Source organism: Pinus tabuliformis, chromosome 6 (assembly GCF_031772625.1).
Source record: "Pinus tabuliformis cultivar Carrire ecotype Pingquan chromosome 6, CPIR1, whole genome shotgun sequence".
Lineage (NCBI taxonomy): Eukaryota > Viridiplantae > Streptophyta > Pinopsida > Pinales > Pinaceae > Pinus > Pinus tabuliformis.
The window spans coordinates 81,661,864-81,689,097 of NC_142292.1; the positions used below are offsets into that span (position 1 = coordinate 81,661,864).

General features: G+C 38.4%; 1 protein-coding gene across 4 annotated transcripts; it reads left to right on the plus strand.

The window, feature by feature from the left end:
- Positions 1 to 7: 7 nt before the first annotated feature.
- LOC149257366 (uncharacterized) lies at positions 8 to 6,227 on the plus strand. Of its 4 annotated transcripts, none has more exons than XR_016256726.1 (4): positions 8 to 143; positions 616 to 1,708; positions 2,000 to 2,441; positions 2,914 to 3,137. XR_016256726.1 is itself a non-coding variant. In XM_089414153.1 (3 exons), the coding sequence occupies exons 2-3, from the start codon at positions 635 to 637 to the stop codon at positions 2,980 to 2,982; spliced, it is 1,143 nt and encodes a 380-aa protein (XP_089270279.1). In that variant the 5' UTR covers positions 8 to 143; positions 616 to 634; the 3' UTR covers positions 2,983 to 3,137. The 4 variants fall into 4 exon arrangements, 2 of the variants coding, with proteins under 2 accessions (XP_089270279.1, XP_089270274.1); XR_016256728.1 differs by having other exon boundaries at positions 2,104 to 2,441; XM_089414153.1 differs by lacking the exon at positions 2,000 to 2,441.
- Positions 6,228 to 27,234: the final 21,007 nt, after the last annotated feature.

The following is a 27,234-nucleotide window of genomic DNA, read 5'->3' on the forward strand; positions in this document are numbered from 1 at the left end:
GAGGAAGAGCCACGGCACCTTGGGAGCCATTCCCAGAGGTCTGGAGTGGTGATACCAATCCTCGGCCTCCCCCTGGGCCTACAAGAGTGAAACCTTGGTCACCTACTGTCTGTATGAGACCGTTCTTATTTTCTTGTTTGCAGGTAAGTGAACAGTTCTCAATCCAAGTTTGAAGGTGGTTTGAAATGGTTTTCCCATAAATCTCTTAGCTCCAAGTCATCTGCAAGATTGAAATCATGGTTGCTACTCAAGATGGATTTCTTCTTTTACAGCAGTGTTTGGTATTGAATTTCCTCAGTCTATCCAAGATTTATGAGCTGTGCAATCAATCAATTAAAGGAATTTCTGATTTGGTCCTTACATTTGTACCATAATAAGCTTATCTTGTGTTAATGATGAAACATACGTAGATCAACTCTGAACTCAATTATTATGCTTTCAGATTTGGCTAGGACTAAAGGAAAAGGAAACCACTGTTTGATGTGTTGAATCTAAGTTTGTCTATTTTGTTATCCACCAATTTCCCATTTCAAGTACTTTAGTGTGTCGCTACTGCTGTTTGTGGCCTCAAACTTGATAATGCTGGGCTCCTAAAAAAACTGTTTGTCTTCTCAGATCTCTATACTGTCATTAGATGAAGACACTGGCTTTCACAATACAGGAAATGCAGTCATCTCTTCATGAAAGCAATGATGGGAGTGAGCCAATTCATGAAATATGTGGAAGTCCATTACTGTCATCAGCGTCTACTTACTCCAGTGATGATTCTGATAGTCCACGTATTACCCCCCGGATTGGAGATAATTATGAAGTCAAAGTATCACCATTTAAGCTGCAAATAGGCTGTGATCAACTGGGAATAAATTACAGTAAGGACTATAAGGATGACAAGGCTGATGAATTTGAGCTACTGTTTGTGGAGGGATTACCTGTGCCAATAATGCAGATAAGTTATTTTTCACCTTTTGGAAATGGAAGACTCTCAGATAATGAGTTCCCTTCAAAGCAGTCTTCCCCAGTTGGAGCCATAAAAAAGGATTGTGAATTGTGTCAGGTTGATTTATCTGAACTGGAAAATGATCAATGTACCCATGTGATCAGTAACAGTGGCCTACTCAGAGAAGACCATATGAATATTACAGGTTTGAAGACAGATTTCTCAAGACCAGAGGACACCCTGATAGAATCTACTGTGGCAGCTAATACTGTGCTTGATACTTCTTCCTATTGTGATGGGCATCGAAGAAAAAGGGGCAGGGTTGGTTGCAAGATGGTCAAGAAGATAAAAGTTGGTTTTTTGGACTTACACAAGCACTGCAATGATTCCAATTGCCAGGTTCAGCAGAAAGGAATACATAATATGGGGGAAGACGCAAGCTCAAAAGGTTACATGATAGTGCCTGGTAGCCCGAGTGCATCCTGGAGTAAAAGTGAGGAAGATTTATTCATACTTGGGCTGTATACTTTTGGGAAAAATCTTAAAGCAGTGAAAAGATTTGTGGAAACTAAAGAAATGGGGGATATATTAGCACACTATTACGGCAAGTTCTTCAATACAGAGTCATATTGCAGATGGGCAGAATCTAGAAAGACAAGAAGCAGAAAGTGTATCCAAGGCCAGCGCATTTTCTCTGGATGGCGGCAAAAGGAATCGTTGGCACGCCTTTTTCCTGACATACCTGAGCATTTGAAACATGAGATCCCAGAGGTAAAGTTTTCTCGTCAAAAATTCAATTTGTTGTGTAAACGTAAAAATGGTATGCTGTCGTTAATAATACAACAATAGATTTAACCTAACTGATACATATGAACTGAATTTCATAATCCAGTTGGATCAGATTAATCTTCTTGGTTCTGCAATAGATTTAACCTAAATGACAAATTAACCTATGATGAGAAACATGTGGACAGCATTAAAAAAAGTGAACTCAATTCTTTGAGTAAGAAGAGTTGCTTTTTAAAATCTGCGTTATGAACTTTAAGGAATTTTCTTGCGTAGGCACATGCTGCTCCCTTGTATGTTGCCCAAAATCACGTGTACCATCCGATTAAAATCTGGTATGATTCAGTTACGGAGATTTTCTTATGGCATCAATTCTGCAGGTTCTTTTGAGCTAGGCGTTACGGGTACTCCAATCGTTTGACAAAAATAGCCTTCATGGGAGCCCGGAAAAGGCTCTCTTACAGCGGTCTTGATTCATTCTCTTCTGCAGATGGGGGTTTGGTTTTCTGCTTCCTCGCCCATGTTCCACCCCAAAAGCAGGGAAAAGTTCAGATAATGTGGCACCTTCTGAAGCAGAGGAAGAGCCACGGCACCTTGGGAGCCATTCCCTGAGGTCTGGAGTGGTGATATCAATCCTCGGCCTCCCCCTGGGCCTACAAGAGTGAAACCTTGCTCACCTACTGTCTGTATGAGACCGTTCTTATTTTCTTGTTTGCAGGTAAGTGAACAGTTCTCAATCCAAGTTTGAAGGTGGTTTGAAATGGTTTACCCATAAATCTCTTAGCTCCAAGTCATCTGCAAGATTGAAATCATGGTTGCTAGTCAAGATGGATTTCTTCTTTTACAGCATTGTTTGGTATTGAATTTCCTCAGTCTATCCAAGATTTATGAGCTGTGCAATCAATCAATTAAAGGAATTTCTGATTTGATCCTTACATTTGTACCATAATAAGCTTATCTTGTGTTAATGATGAAACATACGTAGATTAACTCTGAACTCAATTATTATGCTTTCAGATTTGGCTAGGACTAAAGGAAAAGGAAACCACTGTTTGATGTGCTGAATCTAAGTTTGTCTATTTTGTTATCCACCAATTTCCCATTTCAAGTACTTTAGTGTGTCGCTACTGCTGTTTATGGCCTCAAACTTGATAATGCTGGGCTCCTAAAAAAATTGTTTGTCTGCTCAGATCTCTATACTGTCATTAGATGAAGAGACTGGCTTTCACAATACAGGAAATGCAGTCATCTCTTCATGAAAGCAATGATGGGAGTGAGCCAATTCATGAAATATGTGGAAGTCCATTACTGTCATCAGCATCTACTTACTCCAGTGATGATTCTGATAGTCCACATATTACCCCCCGGATTGGAGATAATTATGAAGTCAAAGTATCACCATTTAAGCTGCAAATAGGCTGTGATCAACTGGGAATAAATTACAGTAAGGACTATAAGGATGACAAGGCTGATGAATTTGAGCTACTGTTTGTGGAGGGATTACCTGTGCCAGTAATGCAGATAAGTTGTTTTTCACCTTTTGGAAATGGAAGACTCTCAGATAATGAGTTCCCTTCAAAGCAGTCTTCCACAGTTGGAGCCATAAAAAAGGATTGTGAATTGTGTCAGGTTGATTTATCTGAACTGGAAAATGATCAATGTACCCATGTGATCAGTAACAGTGGCCTACTCAGAGAAGACCATATGAATATTACAGGTTTGAAGACAGATTTCTCAAGACCAGAGGACACCCTGACAGAATCTACTGTGGCAGCTAATACTGTGCTTGATACTTCTTCCTATTGTGATGGGCATCGAAGAAAAAGGGGCAGGGTTGGTTGCAAGATGGTCAAGAAGATAAAAGTTGGTTTTTTGGACTTACACAAGCACTGCATTGATTCCAATTGCCAGGTTCAGCAGAAAGGAATACATAATATGGGGGAAGACGCAAGCTCAAAAGGTTACATGATAGTGCCTGGCAGCCCGAGTGCATCCTGGAGTAAAAGTGAGGAAGATTTATTCATACTTGGGCTGTATACTTTTGGGAAAAATCTTAAAGCAGTGAAAAGATTTGTGGAAACTAAAGAAATGGGGGATATATTAGCACACTATTATGGCAAGTTCTTCAATACAGAGTCATATTGCAGATGGGCAGAATCTAGAAAGACAAGAAGCAGAAAGTGTATCCAAGGCCAGCGCATTTTCTCTGGATGGCGGCAAAAGGAATCGTTGGCACGCCTTTTTCCTGACATACCTGAGCATTTGAAACATGAGATCCCAGAGGTAAAGTTTTCTCGTCAAAAATTCAATTTGTTGTGTAAACGTAAAAATGGTATGCTGTCGTTAATAATACACCAATAGATTTAACCTAACTGATACATATGAACTGAATTTCATAATCCAGTTGGATCAGATTAATCTTCTTGGTTCTGCAATAGATTTAACCTAAATGAAAAATTAACCTATGATGAGAAACATGTGGACAGCATCATTGATTTTGTAAGTAATTTATTGCAATTTTTTGATGGGAACAGGATGATAAAGGAACATCAAATTTATGCTAATTCCTAACCTGTCAAAACTTTATAATTATCTAATATGGCAGATGAAAAACTACTCTAAGGACGTAACTGAAGTTGAGGTGAAACCAGATGCTTCTTGGTATCCAAAGGTTGAAGGTTATGCCAGTCTCCGTGAGCATTGGCATTAGCCAGATAGATCAATGATTATCTCAATTGGAAAAATTACACATCAGCAGGGAAACTTGAACCATATTAAATGTGAGAGTATTGCCTTTAAAAATTGGAATAAAGAGGAATTGAGATGGTATCCAAAGCTCGAAGGTTATGCCTGGCTCTATGAGCCTTGGCATCGGCCAGATAGATCGATCATTATTTCAATTGGAAAAATTACACATCAACAGGGAAACTTGAACCAGGTTAAATGTGAGGGTATATTTGAAAGTCAGTTGCCTTTAAAAATTGGAATAAAGAGGAATTGAGATAGTTATTTGGGATTAGGTGGTGCTATCTTATCATCTACAGCAAATACTATGCCATGGATGGAAAAAGGGGAATACAAAAATCGTGCGAGCCATCAGCTACAGTGCGACGGATACAAATGGAGATGATGAAGATCCAAGTATTAATCAAGAAGGAAGTGAGGACCTTGTCAGGGAATATAAAAACTGTGCCAGCCATCAACTACAGTGCAAATGATACAAATGGAGATGATGAAGATCCAAGTATCAATCGGGAAGAAAGTGGAAGTGTGAACCTCGACTTTTCAACAAATAATGATGCCAGGTTTTGACTCTTCATTCTTGAGACGTAATCAGACTTTACAGAGAATTTCCAAGCATGTTTGTTCTGAACTCCAAAAGGACTCTGAGCTAATAGTTCTAAGTGATTCAGAGGAAGAGAATGCGAATGATGTAAACATTGGTTAATCTATTGTTTCAGTTTTTGCTATTTCGGATACTTTGTGTCACGGTGTAGAGTACCATTGAATTCCTATGAAGGTTTGCAGGAGGATTCACAGTTTGATTGCATTGGTATTACCTAAACCTTCATTCATCCGCACTTATTGGATCCTTTTCTGAAGTGATTTTGATCCAGCATAGCATCAACGCTCCACTTGGTTATATTGGTGCTAATAGTGGTGAGTTCAATTTGTCAAATTGGTCCCCGTGCCCTCAGAATGTAGCATTTCATTTCTTTGGTACAAATCCAGATGTTTCAGGTACCTCAGTGTGCATATGTGGTACTTCTGACTCTTGTCAATATGTATGGTTTATTGGCTTCACAGCTGTAGGAGAACACAAGGGTTGGACCAACAATCCCTGACAGCAGCCGTTCGTTAGATTCTTCTGTGTTCCTTATACACTTCTTCCATGTTCAAGCACAGCCTGCACAAGCATATGTTCAAACTGATTATGGAGACCTGTAATCACATGTGACGATGTACAGACTAATTGGATTTCACTCAGTTTATGTAGCAGTAACAACTTGGGTAAGCCAGGTTTCAAGGAACCTGCTGCAGGAACACAGTGTAGACAATATCGTCTGCACTTGGGGAGATGGACTCCACTTATTAGCTATAGGTATACAAGGTCAAGGCATTGAATCTTCTATTCCTGAGTCGATCAAAGTAGACTGGAAAACTACTTCCTGATTAACAGTGTGCAGCATCTATACCATAGAATGTTAGTGATAATAGAACTGATGGAGCTTTAGCGTATAACCAAGGTTCTGATAACCCATTACGTCATCAATTTGTCAGATCAATTAGGCCTCGATTTTAAGTTTCTGTGGATTCAGATTCTAATTAGGTCGCAGCATTCAGCATCAACTCTGTCGCTGGTCTTGCATGCCCATCGAGGATTATGAGACCAGGATTTTATTTTATGATTTACGTAGAAAAATCACCCTTTCCTATGGTGTTTGTATGCAAGGGATAACCCAGTTTTAATGCAGTAGCAGGTGCTTAAGAACTTTTGTAGTAATGGATGTAAGCCTTTTGATGCCTAAAGATGTATGACAGACTGGATGCTGCAATGATGCAAAGATGATGTGATGATGTTTTTTCTTGGTGAGTTTTGGCAAAGATGAACCAGAAAATTCCTATTGTGCTTTGCTTAACTTCATAATGGAAGCATATTTTTATCCTATTGTGCTTTGCTTAACTTCATAATGGAAGCATATTTTTATCGTGACAAATAATTTCCCTATGACTGGACTTTGAACACAAAACCAACTCTCAACAAATATGAAGGGGCCTTAATTGTGTTTTGTTTTCTTATTATTCTTGCATGATGGATAAATCTGGAAAAGCTTATTGCCTCCAGAGGAGATGTTATCACGTGAAACAAATTTAAATATATATAGACTATGTAATAAACTTGTCAACACCTCATTCTAGCTATAAAACTTGTGAACATCTCATTTCTCAAAAATATTAAATTTGTTTTATCTATAATGTAAAAAATCATATAAAACTTGTGAACATCTCATTTCTCAAAAATATTAAATTTGTTTTATCTAAAATGTTGTTTTATCTATAATGTAAAAAATCATATAAGGTTATTTGCCAAAATCTGAAAACACTTGTGAACATCTCATTTCTCAAAAATATTAAATTTGTTTTATCTATAATGTTGTTTTATCTATAATGTAAAAAATCATATAAGGTTATTTGCCAAAATCTGAAAACACAATCAAATGTTGCATGAAATTGGAATAGTTACAAAACTAAAATATTGCCTACAAAAATTGACATCATGATTAAACGTGTTTGTGTGAGGTAATTAGTATTATATATAGAAATTAATCAATTTTTTTTTCTAATCTATTTCTATTAAAAAAAGATAAAAAATATTTACATAGAGAAATATTGCCTACAAAAATAGAGAAATATTGCCTACAAAAATTGACATCATTTAATGATTAAATGTGTTTGTGTGAGGTAATTAGTATTATATATATAAATTAATCAATTTTTTTTTTCTAATCTATTTCTATTAAAAAAGATAAAAAATATTTCTATTAAAAAAGATAAAAAATATTTACAGAGGTCAAGACCTTTTTTAAAAAATATTTACATAGAGGTCAAGACTTCTGAGGGGACAGTAGAAGACTTCTGAGGGGACAGTAGACAGCCCTGAGAGGACCGTGGGGACCGTAGCCAGCCCTGAGGGGACCAAAAAATATTTACATAGAGGTCAAGACTGCTGAGGGGACCGTAGACAGCGCTGAGGGGACCGTAGCCAGCCCTCCACCAAAGAGACTGATACAAATGCCTTTCAACATTCAGCTTGCAAAATTGGAAGACTGTGAAGCAGGATTTGAGCAACCTGAAAGACAAGAAAGCTAACCGGACCTATAGCTAACATAACAGCACCAGTAGCAGCTTTTCACTAGCTGAAAGTCAATTTTAAATAGCTGCTATTACAAAAAAACCAAAACCAGGCTACTTTGGCCAAAATTCTCGAACTGAAAACTGTAGCAATTCTTGCTAATACAGAGAGCAGTAACATATGCATGAACAGGGGTAACAGAAACCAGTGACACATAACCTGAGAACGACAAAACATAGACGGGAGCTCGAGCACCGCCATTGAGCCAGAAGTCTTTAATCATGAGTCTGTGAGTCAGTGGCGTCCTTATTCACCTGGCTGGGCGAGCCTATCCAGGTGACCATTTCATTGTCTTCACCTTCTGGTAACCCGCCATCTGGAGGAATAGTTAAATTCAGAATGCCGCCTGTAAAGTGCATCGGCTCACAAGCGAGCGTTTGGTCCTGAGAGGAGGTTGGCTGGGGTTGAGCAGCGTCCGGCACTGCCTCTTCATTTTGCATATCTTTTTCACTGAGCACAATCCCAGCTATTTCCCCCTGAAGACCGCTATCATGCTGTGACTGAGACTGAGAATGAGACGTGGAATTGGTATCTGAACTGCTGGGCACATCCTCCTCCTCCATGAGAATGATAGTAATGCTGGCAGAAATCAAAGGCTTATTGAGCTTACTTCTGAATTTAAATCGGGTGGTTCGGGTGGTTTGAAAAGAGCTGTTCAGAGATGGCCGAGAATGCTCAAGAGGCGGTGAGGACGGGGAGGCAGAGGCTAATGGAGTTATGTTCTGAGGAGAAGAATGCGATGGAGGGCCTCTGTGACCGGAAATCCCTCCACGGCGTGGGACACTGCGACGGCGCACCATGGCTGGATGAGCAGGGAGCAGATGAGTGCAAGAAGACCTGAGCGGTGGGCGAGAGGACCAAGCACAGGCAGAACAAGCCGAACAGAAAAACCAGATTGGCTTCCAGATAACCTGAACAGAGCAGGGATGCGGGAAAAAAGCAAGCTAAGTAAGAAAGAGCCGAGCGTGTCAGGGGCTAAAACCAGAGAGCGATCCATAGTTAAATCGTCTCGCGGAATTTCTCGAACTGAATGCACATTGAATGCCTGCAGCCGATCCATAATTCTGTACCCTGCAACATTAAAACCAGGTGTAGCGAGGCGTTGTGATCTGCGTCCCCCGGCCATGTACCAGGACAGCTGCCAACTTTGCATGCTATTTATTTATGGGTTGTGATGACACCCGCATCCCGGTATAAATTAATCAAATTAATATGATAGTTAAAAATATTTTTTTATTGGAATTAAATTTTTTTAAAGTAAAATTAATAAGTATTTCTGAAATATAAATCATGTTATTTGATATGATAGTTAAAATACTCTCGTGTGAGGTAAAATAAAATGTATCTAAGTAAAAATTAATTGGTATCTCATATGTATAAATTATGTAAATTATAAATGTTTTTGTCTAAGATAAAAGCAAATGTTTAATGATAATAATATTTTAAAGGAAAAACAATGCTTCAATAAATTGTGTAAATAGATATTATTGTTAAAATGTATTTGTGTGAGATTTTTTTTTATTTTTTTATTTTATTTTTTATTTTTTTTATCAAAGTAAGAAATAATGAATATTTAAGAGATATAAAAGATTAAGATCATTATTAGAAATATGAGTGTATAATATGGATGCGTAATTTAATTAAACTCAAATTATTTAAATTTGTAAACTATAATCCATTATAAGAAAAGAGGAAAATTAATGAAGAATAATTTAAATGTAAAACAAAGTTAGGTTATTTTAGATAATTGAAACCAACCTAGATCCATCTTAAATATGGATTTATAAGTGTTGAGAGGATCAAATCTCTCCATGTGAAAACCTCTTTTTAAGTGCAAATCTCTGGAGTGCAAAACTTGAGGAAATATCATCTCTTGAGGTGAAACCCTCTTTTTGAGTGAAAATCTTTGGAGTGCAAAACTTGAGGAAATGTTCGCACCTTGAGAGAATTCATCTCTCTTGGCGCTTGATAGAGCTAGATTTAAAATGGATCTAGGTTGGTAAATAATCAAAACCAATTCCAATATCAAACAAATCTAGTGTAATACTCTAGCTTGAAGGGGCCCTATAGGAAATGGGTCTTACAACCAAGTTATATGGAACACTTATTTCATCAACAAGCTCAATATGTCAATACACACAACATCCAGACGTATCATAATTATTCTTGAGGTTGATATTAGTTACCATCAGGGAATCCACAAGCCTTGAAATAGACCAAAGAAGTAGAACTAGTTGAGGATTGGTGAGAAGAAAAACAACATCCCAACTATAAGCTCAATAGCATAAATTGTGTTTAAGCCAAATAAATCATTCAATGAAGATGCTTTTTGGGACAAAATTGTGCACAAAATCCTTTTGCACTTAGTCAATTTGAAGAAAATTGGGTTGTTTGATGATGTTGTAAAGTGGCTGCCACATTCCTAATGTTTACAGGTTAATACCAGTACATAGTTTGTCTATGTATCAATAATTTGTCCAAAGTGTACTTTCCCTTCAACTCATATATAAATCAAATTTCTGTAGAATAGTATAGTAACAGAATCTAAAATTTTCCATGGATTATTCCTCTAGAAACAAAGGCAACACTAGGAATACAAATGGTCCTCTTAATTAGCAAAGCCAATATATATGTAACTGGAAGTTGTGATTTTATTTCATTCTTCAAATACTGGTTTCTTTTTATTTCTTTCTGTTGACACCTAATCCTCATGATTGGGTGAATATAATGTAAATAGATAAATAAGTAATATGAACAGTCATCGGGAGATGAACTGAACAGTCCTCATGTATTTAATGAAGACCTACCTGAAGGAATAAACACGAATCATTTTTGCCTTAAGGAGTTACTGCCTGGCCTGACATGGTATCAGAGCCAACTCCATTTTTTTAGCTTTTATGCCCTTTGTAACTCCCTATTCTGCTCCTCTGCTCTCCATTCAAAAGCGTTGTCCATACGTTGCTCGATAAACGTTGGTGTCCATACGTTGCTCCATAATACACTGCATACAAAGTGCTGTCCATAAATGTTGCATACTGAACGCTGCTCCATGCAGTGACTTGAACGTTGCTGCCACGTTCCTCTGCTACAATGCCAGAAGTGTTCCTTTGCATCTTGTTTTTCCATACGCTGCTCACTTCATATGCATTGTTTCCCATATCTCTGCTCTCCTCATTATATTTTATTGGAAACATACAAAACCTCTTAGGGTTCTTCCTCCTTCAAAACCTCTGAGTTCATCGTGTCTATTGTGCCCATTTTGTTTTACTGTTTGTTCTTCCCAGTCTTCACTGCACACTAAATACTCTCATTCCACCGCACAAAGGTTTCACCGAAGGCTTCGCCATATCCAGGAGAGGGTTGCGTGGGGAATCCCTAGAGCTTCCAGACCTGTGCTGCGAAGCGTGAGTGCCAAAAGCTGCAAAAGGGCCTGCGATTCTATTTTGAAACTGTGCGCGTTGGTAAGACTTTGTATTAGTACAAATGAGGTCTTGCGTTCAAACCATTGGCCTCCATACATAGGTGAACACTGCTACACTGTTACATTGGCTTTCTTGGTATTCACCTTACGCAGCAAATGTTGTTCCTCCACCACATTGCGCAACAAATGTTGAGCACTGCTCTTCGTCCATAGTGTAATATGTTGAAATAACACTTTTATTTTCAATGTCCATTGTGACCTGACACCATATATATCTCCGCTATAAATGACTCTTGTATAATGAATCTCAGTAACCAAAGAAGCCAGTTTTGTGATGACGACTGGCCGCTTTACTTTGGATTTGATTATATCTCTACTGGATCTCACTGTTCTCATAATGTTGGCTGATAAATTCAAGAAATTAAAATTTTCCAATTTTTTGAGCTAACATTGGACCCACCTGTTACTTGAAAAAGATAGCAAAGTCTTCGAATTACAAATTTTCCATTTTTTGAAAAATAAAGATGGTTATTACTTGACTGAATAACGACTGGAATCTTTGAATTTAAACATCCTATGTTGAAACTGTCATACCTCCTCCATATTGCTACCATAACTTCATTTTTCAGAATATTGCTACTACAGTGCATTTTTTTTCCAGCAGAAGTATTTTTTTACAGTATGCGTTCAATCATATCCATGGTGGGAATAGTTCTCACTGGCAAGGAGAACTATCCTAAATGGTCCTGGATGATAAAACACACCCTCATTTTCAATGAGTTTTGGAAAGGAGTGTTTGTCAGAAACGAAGATAATGAATCAATACAGCCTACCTCAGACAAAGAGCTCATCATTTGGGAAAACAAGAACAACAAAGCTTATGTATTAATCGTAACATCTGTAAATGAAGAGGTGAGTGGCCATATTTCGTCATGTTCAACTGCCTTTGAAGCCTTACAAATGCTGAAAGAACTCTATGACTCCCATTCTGCACTTGAAGTTGTTCAACTCATGATTAAACTCTTCATCTTGAACTGCAAAATAATGATCTTCTTGCTCTTGCATTTGAAGTAAATTCTATAATGCATGATATTAAATCCACTAAGGTTGAATTGGATATTCCTCTTATTGCTTTTCTCAAGGAAATTTATCCTACTTACTCCAATCTACTCGAGTCATTGCAAGCAAATGGTAATCTCAAAGATATCACCTTTGACTCTCTTGTGAAAAAGTTTGTTGAAAGAGAGAAAGCTTTTGGAAAGAAGACAACCCCTGAATCTTCTAAAGAGGCTATGTGCCTTGCTCATAAAGAAGAGCATCTTGCTCAAGATTCTTCAAGAGGAAGAGGTGGTTGAAGAGGAAGAGGAAGATATTTTAGAGGCAGGGGGGCAGACACTCTCAAGGAGAAAAGGCATATTTGCACTGCATTCACTGCAAAAGAAATGGATCATATGATGCCTCTACATGCAAGCTACCATGGAACAAAATTGAGCAGCAAAGAAACCAGCATAAAGGTAAAACTGATGATACAGACAAAGGTAAAGCACTTGAATCCGCTCACTATGTTGTGGCACAATGTGATATTGGAGTAAATGAAGATTTATTTAATGCTTCACTTGCTTCTTGGAAAAATGATTGGTTGCTTGATTCAGGAGCAATCTACCACATGACTCATAGAAAAGATCTTTTTGAAGAATTTACTGACAATGTTGATGGAGCAGTATACTTTGCAGACCAATAAAAAATCAAGCCATCAGGGCTTGGCACAATCAGGGTTAAAATGCCTGGTCTTCTAGACTTTCTTCTGCATCATGTTCTATATCTCCCACAGCTCAAGAGAAACTTGTTGTCCTTGGTCTACATCTGCCAGCAAGGTCACTCCATTCATATGTTTGATGGCAAGCTTGAGGTAAGAAAAGCATCTGACCACTCACTTGTCATGAGGGGAATAGAAGGAGAAAGGCTTCTCAAGTTGCAAGGAACATTTACTCACGCACAACATTTCTCATACAATTCTCATCATGAAGAAAGTACACTTCCATCAAGTTTATTATTGCATGCTAGATTTGGACATTTGAACTATGATAGTCTCTGCTTGTTGAAGAAAAATGGTGTTGTTGGTTTACCTACAATTCCTAGGAAACTTAAGCAATGTGATGCTTGCATCCTAGGAAAGCATAGCAAATAGTCTTTTCATGATTCACATTCAAGAGCACATAGAAAACTTGAACTCATTCATTCAGATTTATGTGGTCCAATGCTTGTTCCTTCTGCAAATGGAAATAAATATATGATGACATTTATTGATGACTACACCAGAATGTGTTGGGTTTATTTATTGAAGAACAAGTCTGATGCTTTTCAAACATTCAAGAATTTTCATAAATGGATTGAAAATGATGCACAATCTCATATTGGTTCTATTCGCACTGATAATGGAAAAGAATACACATCAAATGAATTTGAAAACTATCTTCGCCAACATGGGATCAAACATCAAACAACTATACCTTATAATCCCCAACAGAATGGTGTAGCTGAAAGGATGAATAGGACAATCTTAAATATGGTACGATCCATGCTCTTCTTCAAAAATGTAAAGATAATGTTTTGGGCTGATGCTGTTCTATGTGCTGCATATATAAAAAATAGATGTCCATCTAATGCTATTAGAAACAAGACTCCTTATGAAATGTGGTATGGACATGTTCCTTCGGTAAAGCATCTCAGGGTCTTTGGTTCCACCTGTTATGCCTTGATACAAAAGGTACATAGAAACAAACTTGGTGTGAGAAGTCGTAAGTGTATCTTCCTGGGGTATTCAAACACCTCCAAAGCATACCGTCTCTATGATGAAGTAAATAAAAAGTTTGTTGTATCTAGAGATGTAATTTTTCTTGAATCATCCAAAACTGACAATGTTGTTGAGCGGCAACTTGATTGCTTGGATATATTCGTAAAAGAAAAATCATTTCAAGAATTTGATAATCAGATTCCACATCTTGAAGGGGGGATTCCTATACTAGATCAACATGTGGAATCTTCTTCTGAAGAACACTCTCCCCTGCATGAAACTCCAACAATGGATGATGCTTTAAGTGATGTGATTGATAGAATTGGGAGATTCAATCTTGATTTAGTCCCAACTCAATCAACAGAGAAGCCTGGACCATCTGAGAAAGGTCCCCCAAAGTGGCTGACAAAGACACTTGAAAGTGTTCATCTTGATGAGGTTGGAAAGATAGGAACTAGAAATTCAAACCGACAAAATGGACGTGATGTGGATGACTCTAATTCACCTATTGATATGGATGTTTCTTATGATTGTGAATTGAACTTGTCTATAGATTTTGAACCAACTTCCTTCAAAGAAGCCGCTTCTCATGATGAATGGAAAGAAGCAATGCAAAAGGAGTATGGTGCCCTCATAAAGAACGACACTTGGAAGCTGGTTTATCCTCCATTAGGAACCAAACCAATTGGCTGCAAGTGGGTCTACAAGAACAAGTATAACACTGATGGCTCACTTGACAAGCACAAAGCTAGGCTTGTGGAAAAAGGCTTTGCACAGAAGGAAGGGGTCGATTATGAGGAGACTTTTGCCCCCACAACAAAATGGGCTACCATTCGGACACTCTTTTCCCTAACAGCTCAGAACGGTTGGAAAGTCCATCAAATGGATGTAAAAATTGCTTTCTTGAATGGAGATCTAAAAGAGAATGTTTTTATGTCCCAGCCTGAAGGATTGTTGTGAAAGGACATGAACATAAAGTATGCAAACTGGTGAAGTCCTTGTATGGCCTCAAACAAGCGTCACGATCCTGGTATGAAAAACTAACTGAGCATCTTCTGAAACTCAATTTCAAACATTATGATCTTGATGATGCAACTTTATTTGTCAAGAAAGTTGGAAAAATAGTTGTATATCTTGTGGTATATGTAGATGATCTTTTGATGACAGGGAACAATGAAAGCTACATTGCATCCATAAAGAAGGAATTGGGGAAAAGTTTTGAAATGCCTGATTTGGGCTATGTTCATTACTATCTTGGCACTGAAGTAACCCAACATCCGAAGTCCATATTTCTTTCTCAAAATAAATATATTGGAGATCTATTGAATAGGTTTGGAATGACAGAGTGCAATCCTCTTACTACTCCAATGGAACAAAACTTAAAGCTCACATCTATTGAAGGAAAAGAATTTGAGGATGCAACAAAGCATAGACAGCTTGTAGGAAGTCTCAACTACCTAACTACTACCAGACCAGACATTTCATTTGCCATTAGAATCCTCTCTAGGTTTATGCAAAAGCCTTGTAAGGGACATTGGTCTACTACAAAAAGAGTTCTAAGATACTTGAAGGGAACTCAAGACTTTGGAATCAAGTATGCACAGGTGGACGACTTCAGCGTGATTGGATACTCTGATTTAGACTTCGATGGAGACCAAGAAACTAGGGTATATACTTCAAGATATGCTATGAGTCTTGGATCAGGAGCTGTCTCCTGGTGATCACGCAAACAATCAGTTCCAGCAGATTCCACAACAGAAGCAGAATACATGGCAGCAGCTGAAGCAACAAAAGAAATTGTGTGGCTCAGGAAAATTCTTGAAGATTTGCAGGTAAAACAATTACAATCAACTCCACTCATGATTGACAATACCTCTACAATAAAGTTGGCCAAGAATCCAAAGTTCCATGATCAAACAAAACACATCAATACTAAATATCATCTAATTCGACATCATGTTGAGGCCAAAAGAATCCATCTCCGTCATTGTTCCACAAATGAGCAAATTGTAGACATCTTCACCAAAGCACTTGGAAGAGAAAAGCTTGAACGATTCAGAATGATGCTTGGACTCACCAACATCCCTTTAGATTAAGGGGGGGAATGTTGACACCTAATCCTCATGATTGGGTGAATATAATGTAAATAGATAAATAAGTAATATGAACAGTCATCGAGAGATGAGCTGAACAGTCTCTCCCTCATGTATTTAATGAAGACCTACCTGAAGGAATAAACACGAATCATTTTTGCCTTAAGGAGTTACTTCCTGGCCTGACACTTTCTCCATATATTGTTTGTCTTGGCAGAGGTCTTAAAATGTGTTATACGTAAGTTTGTTGTTGCAAAACCTAAGTTTTCTTCTCCTCCTACACCTTGATAAATGTGCAATAGTTGCCCTCGTAAAGACAAACACAACCCAGATAGAAGTTTAGCAATCTATAGGGATTTAACATTTGGTTAATGTAACAAACTCATCCCACGTCTACCCAAGTAACCACCCAACCGGGGTAAATATGCGATGAGAGGCCACTATGATGGGATTCAACCTCCTATGTCACCTTAAGGAAGTGGAATCGACGGAAACATGCCACATACACCTTCCACATCAACAACAAAACTCCTAGGAGCCATCCCAACCACTCAGGTAACCTGCCCCTGAGACCAACTGAAGTTTTAGTGCATCAAACCTCTAGCCGCTCCCTTGATATGGACAAGGATGCATCTGGGAGGCTCCAGAAGCTCCCACAACAAGGGTAAGGGAGCTTCCAAGGAATTTTTTCTCCAGTGCTATGCTTTCAACTCTGAGATTTGTGCCACTTTTTCAGGGTTAGAGCTTAGGTCACTGCCCAGAACTCAATGACACCTTTATAAATGAAATTTCACAGCAGAACAGAGATACATATGCAAAAACATCAATAAAGACTAGACTGGACCCTTACTAGCCATGACATGCATTTCATCAAACATATCACAAATATGAAATCTACAGGTCTTAACAATAGAGCTGAGCATAGGGTTATCATACCTATTTGAGATTTTCTATGAGGCATTGTTTCCTTATCACATTAACTGCATTATCATCTATTAGGACATAGATACATTTTTCATTCATTTACAAGTAAAAACATGATGAGAGCCATATATAGCCATTGTCATAATTCATATTCATAACTAGTATAATAACAACAGAAATACCAAGGAAACAACAACCATATAATCCACATATAAACTAGTATAATACTCATGAATTAACACGAAGAAATAACCTATTATTAATGATGCAAAGGCTAACCAGATTTGGTACTTCCATGAACCACCCGACTGTAGACATGGTTGAGCCAAATCTCTCTTTAGCTAGTCACCCTCATGCCATATTCCAAGCATGAATGTGGGATCTCATGGAACAATCCATCAAAACCGAACTAGGGATTCCAGAGGCCGAACCACCTCAACCCATCAAACAATGATTCCACTTCACGATCGGACATCACAAACCATCACCAAATTGGTCTCTACCAAAGCCTTCTAGGGCTCTAGAGTGTTTGTTCCAACCAATGCTTCCAGGACAGTAACTCAACCCATAACTAATGTCAGGCTTCCAAACCATTTGTCCAACTAGAGCTTCCAGGACTAGTAACTCAACCCACCAAGGGCTTCTAGAGTGTTTGTCCAACCAAGGCTTCTAGGACTAGTAACTCAACCCAATATGTTACAAGGCTTCCAGAGCGTTTGTCCAACCAAGGCTTCTAGGAACTAGTAACTCAAACCAAGCTAAATGAAACATGAGAACCAACCAAAAAAACAAAGAAATGAACCCACAACACCATGGTTCTTTAGGAAATAGCAAGGTTAGGAAAATACACTGTCAATCCAGGCAATCCTCCATGCCAATGACAGATCATGACCAATAAACCACATACATGTGCCATGCATGTCAAACTAGTGAGAAAAACATACATGCAACTCGGTACCTACGAGAAAAACCCACTGTAGCTGCTGATTTTGATGTCCTCTTGCACTTTCCTCCTCTTCCTTTGCCTTCTTGCTTCAAGAATATAAGTATGCCACACTCTCCAAGAGTGCTCCAAGAAAACTCTAAGTGTCCAAGATTATGAGAGAGAGAGAGAATAAAATAAGAGCTCAAAATCTGAACCCACAAAAGGCTCACACTGACCAAGCTTGAGTAAAAGCTTACCAACTGATCCTTCGAAGAATTTTTATCAATGAGGCCTCTATTTTCTTCATTTCCATTATTTTCCTCCAATTTCTTCATCACATGCAATCTGTGACCTTTCACCTTCCTTTTCTCGTAATTTCCTTTATTTTCATAAATAAAATGTCAATAAATACCTAATGTCTTTCCAAAGCCTTTGCCACTTTCCTTAGCCATAATAAACCGAAGCGACACCCCACTAGTATTTTTTCCCAATATTCATCTTGGAATACATGTCCCATGACGTTGGTCTTACATTTTTATATTTACATGGATTTTTTTAACCAATGTTGTTACATAATCCTCCCCCATGGGGGAATACCGTCCTCAGTGTTCAATGACACCTATAACCAGAAAGACTGCTGAAAACAAAACATATTACCCATGAAGCTTTATAAGATAGCTTGTTGTAGTATTTACAATGACCATTTTCTAAAACATGACAAACATACTGTTCACTAGAGCTTTATAACACAACTCATTACAATATTTACAATAATAACCACATATACACACATACAAATTTGCTTCATCCAAAAAATACTCATAATGTCTATTGAGCAGCTATATAAGTCTAGCTCGATACAATATTTGCAATAATACACACATATACACATATTCACATTTGCTCAAACAAAAAATATAAGGATATGATGCCTGCATCTGCAACAAGGGAATCCAGAGGCTCACACTTCCACCATCAAAGTAATACCAGGATTCACCTCCTTCCCAGGAAGTACAAAATCCACTGCAAGGTCGAATCTGCACCCAATGTCCAACACTATAATCCTGCACCACTTATCTTCTTAGTGAACAGTTACCAACTCATTGTTCCAGGGCATGCTCACAATGTGCATTTGATTCCATCTGGAAACGTGTTGACGTTGTTGGACCCACAAACATGTCAGGGGATCTCCCCAGTAAGAAGTTCCAATTAGACCTCAGATCGTTTGGAGGAGGAGTCCTAGTAGTGGGTAGTAAAGCTATGCCTTGACTGCGTTAGCGCACAGAGATAAGCAAGATATCCTTGTCAGAAGCAAGTGTGTGACCTTGTAGCAAGTCATGAGAGATGCATGGGGAGGTTCTAACACACGGAAGGGGAAAATAAGTGTATCCATTAGAAGCCTGTAATAGTACGCAACTTGAAAGGAACACACGAGATGAATGACATCATAAACTGGAAAGAGAAATAGTTGACAATCCAAAGTGATGAGTTAAGCCAATAACACACTTCAATAAGATTCATACAATTGATGAGCCTCATCATTGGGTAATTACATGGGTCTTAATTGGCCGTAATTCACCTCCTACCTTAGTCAAACCAACTATTCTCACAACTTATTGCATACTTTGATTATATTTTGCTTATGAGATGAGTTAGAGTTGGATATTTTGCTTTGTGGTCTAATGTGCATGTAATGCAGGAATAAAGGATAAAAGCAAGGAAAAATGTAGGAACAAAGGATAAAAGCAAGGAACTGTGGCAAAGACCTTGGTAAAGACTCAAATGGGACAAGGGAGAGTAAATTATAGGAGGTAAATCCTCCACATTTACTACCCCTCCATTCAAATATTCCTCCATCAGCTCAGATTGCAAACAACCAAATCATGGGACTAGAAGACAACCGAGCTGTAGGAATTTACAGGGTAAGTTTCTCAGACAGAACACCAAAGGACACCACTCACAAATAGATCATAGAACAATAAACCAGTATTCTTGACGTGGTTAAAACCTTCAAAGAGGGAAACAATCCACGGCCTGAGCCAATGCGGCCACTTTAGGCAATTTATTAATAAAAGAATGAAAATTTACATAAGCTTCTCTCATGAACGGTTAACCTACAAATAGCCCTCCATGCTCTTTAAATAGAGATCATGGACCAATTGGGTGTTAAGCCATGGATCAAGCATCGGTAAAACTGAGGAGAGAATGAACCGTTGGGTCACTTCATGTCTATAACATATCGTGACCGTCGGATTGTAAGTTACAAAAGTACATAATAAAGAAACACACTTTACCTAACTCTCTACTCTAGACCAAGTTATACTTAACTATTTCCTATGTGTCAAAATATCCTAACACAAGCAAGTGAAAAGGACAAAAAATAATTTTTTTTGAGTTGGGAGCCAAGCCTCCCTAATTAGAAGGAAGTCGTTAGAGACTTTAGATGCATAAGTAGAGAGGCTTATGACCTCAGTAGGATTTAGACTTCTATTGTGAAAAGTCTGCTTTATTTTTGAGCTGCAAGACTTGTGACAATTTGTTCTGTAATCCATGGTTTTCATAATGAGAATGAGCTTTGTTTTAAGCCAGCTTTGAGTTAACTCAGAGAGCTGAAACTCTTAGGTTAGGGCCTGACCCGAGTAGCCAAAGCTCCTATTTATTGTACTGTTATGCTAGCATAGACTCATGTTTTCTGTTCGTTTGCTTAAGTAGCATAGATTCATGGTTTTATGTTTTATTTGCTTAAGTAGCTTCATTTTCATTACAACAGTATAGCGTAGATTATTCATGGTTTTTATGTTCATTTGCTTCAGTAGCTGCATTTATGTAGTTTACTTCCATTTGTGCCTTCTTTCAGTTTACTGGTTAGTTAGGAGAAAATATCACCATAAGGTTGTGCATAGGTGTCTCGGCCTCATCTCCTCCCTCTGGGACCATGACTTGAGGAAGAGACCCTTCAACAACCCCAAAAACACAGGTTTCTGGTTCTCACATGAGCTATGGAGTTTGCTGTTTGATGCATTATTTGTTCGCCTTCATTGGTTTTTCTATTTTTTCCTTTGAAACCTCCTTCAGAATGTTCTTCATGCATCGCTTCCTCGCCATCTGATCCACAACAAACCTTCACAGTCACTGTTCGATTCATTATTTTCTCCAACTGCTGCCTAGCGTGAAGTCTTCCACTTACTTTATGTGCTTTAATCTCCACCATCGATCTATCTCTTGGTCCGACGACTATCACATCACCTCAACACTTTATGCGCTTTAAACCCCCACCATGGATTCGCCTCTCCTGATCTGACGGGTATCGCGTCACCCGATTGCCAACTAGCTTGGTCGTTCTCCACCGTTGATCAGCCTCGCCTGATCCAATGACTATCATGCAATCTCGCACGGATTATTTCACAACCGTTATTTGCCTGAGAGCATGCAAGAAAAGTGGTTTTCTCATGCTACGTGTCGCGCAGTAAGGCTAATTGTGTGAAAGTTCAGAATTTGACTTATGGCCTTGAGGGCGCGAGAAACTACTTACTGCCTTAGAAACCTGCTCCATAATTTCCGCACATTTATTTTCCCTGTGATACGATCTCCGCCATCCATCCTCCAATTAATATTGTTCGTCCATCTCTTGACTTAATCCGCACAATAAGATCTCAGCTATTCATCGCTTCGTTACCTTGTCTGTCCATCTCTTGACTTAACCTCCGCGATAAGACCTCAACAATTCATCCTGTTCAACCATCTAGTCACTTAAGCCTTTGCGATAAGATCTCTTCCATTCATCTGCTTCATTACCCTGTTCGCCCATCTATTCGCTTAATCCCTTGCGATACAGTATCTGCCGTTCATCTGCTTCGTTACCCCGTCCACCCATATCTTGACTTAATTCTTCGTGATAAGATCTTTGTCATTCATATGCTTTATTAATCCTATTCATCCATTTATTTGCTTAAGCCCCTGCGATAAGATCTCCACCATCCATCTTCTGCTTGTTGATCGATCTAACGGTCCCTATGCGCCACTGCATCCTTAAGTCCTCCTTTCATTGATTTCGACCTCCAATTGCTCTTCCGCTTGAAAACTAATTTAGCTTAAGTTTCTTTGCTTACACCTTAGTATAGTTTAATGCTCTTTACATTCTACAACTTTGATAACAGCATTAGGTTAGTGATTTTTTTAGCAATTCTGCTTAGCATAACTATTTTATTGGTTAATTAGGTTATGGTGTGTTTTAGCATTACATGTTGTTTTCTTCATTACTACAGTAGAGTAGCTCTCCCTTAGAATAGGTTTGCTCTTCTTCCATCAAAGAATTAAGTTTCTTTTGGCCCTATAAAAGTCTGGCTTGGAACCCCTGGGGTCTCTTGCCAGATAAACAATGACAACAAGTAGGACCTTCACTTCTACTTGTGCATATAGCACTATCACCTCCAATTTTGTATGAACCCCAGGTTGATAAGTAAAGCTGGTAGCCCTGGGAGTTGCAACATTCTTGTTGCAATACCTAGGCTCATCACTTTTCGGCACTGTTGCCGGGGAGGTGTCTAAGTAGAATGTGATTACTATTTTCTTCTATTTCTAGTCTCCATCTTTCTTTTCTTCTACTTCTTATCTTCAATTTTCTTCCATTAGTTTATTTCTGCAAAAGTAATCTAGTAGCTTCCTTTCATTCATTTGTCATTATCTACTTTCCTTTCCATTCTACAAGTACTTTCTAGCTTTAAAGAAAATCTTACAAAAACCAACCCAAAAACATTTCCTTTCATGCCTCGTAGGAATAGGGACAATTTAGGGAAATTCTTGAAAAATACCACCAGTGCATCCAACTGTCAACCTTCTCTCTTCTTTGGTGACTGTGAAGTGGAAGAACCTTTAGGTGATCAACCTTACATATTTGAAGAACCTACAGGGGAAGAAGAATAGGAATAACCCTTTCCTACTGAACCAATGTCGAAAACCAACATGACAGAGGAAATAGAGAGAGATTAGAGAGTGCCTTCCCCATTAAGGAGACCAATGGGGACACTAAAATGAAGAATATAAGCCCCTCTGCTCTACCTCATTTCCATGGCCTAACCACAGAGGACCTTGACACTTTCCTATTTGAGTTTGATGTTATATGCCGAACCTATGACTATACAGATGATGAGCAAAAGTTAAAATTGTTTCCATCTACCCTCAAGGATGCAACATTGTTGGTTCATGGGTTTACCTAGAGATAGCATCACAACTTGGGCTCAGATGCAACAAAATTTTAACAACAAATATAGGGACTACTATAGGTCAAAGGATACTAAAGAAGAGATTTTCAGGATGACCATAGTCCAGGATGAATCCTTAGAGGACTATGAAGAAAGATTCCGGCTCAGTTACGAAAGGGCCAGGTGTACACTTGACCTTGAGTCACTAAAGTTGGTCCTGCTTAGAGGAGTAAGGGAGGATCTTATGAATACCTTACATATGATAGTAGGAGGACATATCTACCAATTACCCTATGAGGATATCAAGACTAGCTTTAGAAACCATTCTAGGTCAGCCAGGAAAAAGGGTAGGGGTAGTCAACCTATGGCCAGTACATCATCCTCCAACTTATCCATCAAGGGTGAAATTAGAAATATTCTGGAAGATTTCAAAAGCGATATGTTGCAAATCCTTGCCTTGTAATTGGACACCATGAACATCAAAAGGAAGCAAGAGGAAGTAGAAAGAGCCTTGGCCATATTTTGTCCTAGATGCACTAGGAGGCATCTTAGGAACGAATGTCCATTGAACTGTATTAAGATTTTCTCAGTCTGTGAAGAAAACCACTCCATAGACAAGTTCCCTTCTTTACCTGGACTCGAAATTGTATATCAAGGTGCTGAAGGGGTCACTGAGAAACTTTGCTACATCAAATAAAGGAGACCTCCTGGGCCTAGACCATAACAGTAGGGTATGCAAGTGTCATCGCATGCATATTACAACTCCAACCAAACCATAACTATACCTTCTTATGGATCCCCTTCTCATCCTTCCTGGTATACACCCCTTCCTTGGTCCTATGCATCTCAGTATCATTCCCAACCAACCAACCAGTCATTTCAACCTTATATTCAACCACAACATCAGTGGAATACCCCACTCCAAGGGTGGAAGCCCCATTTCAACAATGTTCTAGCCCTATTGCCTCCACCACCTACCCAACCACAACTCTTGCACTCTGCTCCACCCAAGCAACCCTAGATGCATGCCCAGCCAAATCCGAACCCAAACAGTAGGTAGGCCTAACAAGCATATAGTGGAGAAACATCATACCCAGCTTATGCTGTAGAAATCCAGGAGATAAACCTAAGATCTGGGAGAATTCTCCTTGATAACCAACCTCCCTCTCCACATAGGGAAGTTGAGGAAGAAAGAGAGGAAAGCAACCTTAAAGTAAAACCACACTTTCCTGAGAGATTAACCCAACCACTCCAGCCTACCATAGAAGAAAATGAACTTCTGGGAGAATTGATAAATCTATGTGTAAAGATACCCCTTCTCCCGGCAATCAAAGATGTTCCCATTTACAATAAGTTGATTAAGGAGAAATGCTTCAAGCATCCAAGAAGAAGAAAAATGGACGCCCCTATCATTATGTGATTGGGCAGTTGTCTGACTTAATGCTGGAGTAGGTAATATGTCCTGTAGGTTTTAACCCCGTACAGAAATTACCTGCATACAAATTCTAAAACACAGAAAATAAAAAAATGCGAGATCATAACACATAAAACACATATACACAGAGATTTTCCCCTAGATCCCAAAACCGAGACTACTAGCTTGATTTTTCATTATATTCCTTTCAATGTTACAATACATATTTATACATGCCGAAGCATCCAATACCATGGACCGAAAACCATCGCGTCCAATACCATGGATCGAAAAACCATCACGTCCAATACCATGGACAGAAAACCATCGCGTCCAAAAAACATGTGCGAAAATCATTGTTAGACCCCTATACTATTAGTATAACCCCTTATTTTTATTAGTAGAACCCACTTATTATATTGATGTACCCATGTAGTGCCCATATTGTTACTATTGTGCCCCATAGAAGCCCACTATTATTATTATTGTGCCCTTACATTATTATTGTTATGTCGGCTCTGATTATGTGATGACCCCTTAGACTCCTATATATAGAAAGGAGGTCTTTTCATTTGTATCATCCAAGAATTGTTCGTTTATGTAATGTAAAGGAGGTTGCCCCCTCAAAGAGGCTGAATTCTAAGGCGTTGATCTATCTTTTCTATCTTTTATTGAGCTGGTTTCATAACATTTGGTATCAGAGCTTTGGATTCTAGGGTTTCGCTGCTCCAAATAGGTCATCGTGGCATTTTCGCTATAACTTTTTTTCTGTGATGTTTCAGAAGTCGAAAAAAAACTCATTTGAGAAGACATCGCGCTGAACCTTGGGTCCGAATTTCAGAGCTTTTCGCACTATTTTTGCGGAGTTATGATCTGAGGAAGTTGGTCTTTTTGCAGACTCCTGAATTACACTCCAAACAGGTGACCTGGGGAAAATCGTCATAACTTTCTCTCTGAGCATCGGATTGAAATTTCGTAAGAAGGTACAGAAAGAGGACGGACTGTAGTTTCTTCTATATATTTTTCAGCACCAAAGATCAAAAATTTGACACGTGGCACTTCATACAAGTTCGCTCTTCTGGAAAGGTCTATAATCAGGTCATCTTGGGAGATTGTGCATAACTCTTTCTTGGAGAATCCAATTTGGATCATACTGGTGGCATTGGAAAGAGGACACAGAGGGCTACTACAGATAGAAATTTCAGAACTTAAATATTTGAAATTACAGAGTTACAGTCGTTTCAAGATTGAGGTCCTAAAATCAAGAAAAAGCAAGATGAGGAAGTTTGATGGCAAGGATCCGGTAAATTGGATACTTCAGATGGAGCAATATTTTGATCTACATGGTGTACAACTATTACAAAAGGTATGTATTGCATCTTCATATTTAGAACCAGAACAATTTTTATGGTATAAAGGGCTTTGTTCTCGTAAAAAACTTGTTACGTGGTCAATTCTCACGGAGGAAATGATAGCACATTATGAGGATACAAAGAGCAACACCTTCTTTAGAGCAACACCACAACAATTGGAAAGAGTAAAAGGGCTTTGTGACATATTGGAAAGTAAAATTATGGCAACAAAGAAGTCTACCCCTCACAACTATAAAGATGGAAGTGTTGTTTCTCCTAGCCTTCCACAACCTACAAGGGTTACGCCACAACAATTGGAAGAAAAAAGAGAAAAAGGGCTTTGTTACAATTGTGATAGAAAATGCACTAAAGGTCATAAGTGTGCTGAGAAGAAATTATTTTACATAGAATATGAAGAGGAGGAAGAAAAGGATCAAGAAACATCAAAAGAAGAAGATATACACCAGGACCCCACCGCAGAGAAAGAAGCAATGAATCAGACCATATCTTGTGAAGCATTGGCAAGAATTACCACTCCTCAAACTCTCAAGATAGAAGGACATATCAAGAAGAAAAAGGTGCAAGAAGTGAAATATCACACCGAGAAAGAAGAAATGAATCCAACCATATCTTATAATTCATTGGTCGAAATTACTACTCCTCAAACTATCAAGATAGAAGGACATATCAAAAAGAAAAATGTTCAAGAAGTGAAAGATCACATCGAGCATCAAGAAATGAATCTGACCATATCTTGTAAAGGATTGGAAGAAATTACCACTCCTCAAACTCTAGAGATAGAAGGACATATCAAGAAGAAAAAGGTTCAAGCAGTGAAAGATCACATCAAGCATCAACAACAAGTTCTCCAAATTTTAAAGGATAACGACACTTCAGTGCAAAATCAAATGAAACAACAGGTAGATCAACATTGTAGTGAAAAATGTTTTGATTGGGTATTTTTACTGCTACATCTCAAGCAAGCTATTTATGAGAAGGAAATGTTGGCAATACTACATGCACTTAAAAAATGGCGACCTTACCGAATGGGAAGACTCTTCAAGGATGAGGATATGGAAGCATTGTTTTGTGCTATTTCTATTATCCAACCAGATTGGATAAAAGAAGCAAAGGATGAATGGAAGAAGGATGAAGAAGTATGGCCACTTATTCAAAAGTTGCAAAAGTTCCCAATTCAAACAATATTGCCAGAAATTGAAGAGGAAGGAAAAATCATATTGGAACCTGGAGCAGTCACAGAAATAAGAACCCGACAGCTACGAAATCGATCAATTTCAGAGTATCTCATCAAGTGGAAGAACTTACCTGCTGAAGATTCCACATGGGAGGACAAGAATTTTATACAGAAGCATCAAGAACTACTCAAGTGTTGAGGACAACGCTTTCTGAAGGAGAGGGGCATGTTAGACCCCTATACTATTAGTATAACCCCTTATTTTTATTAGTAGAACC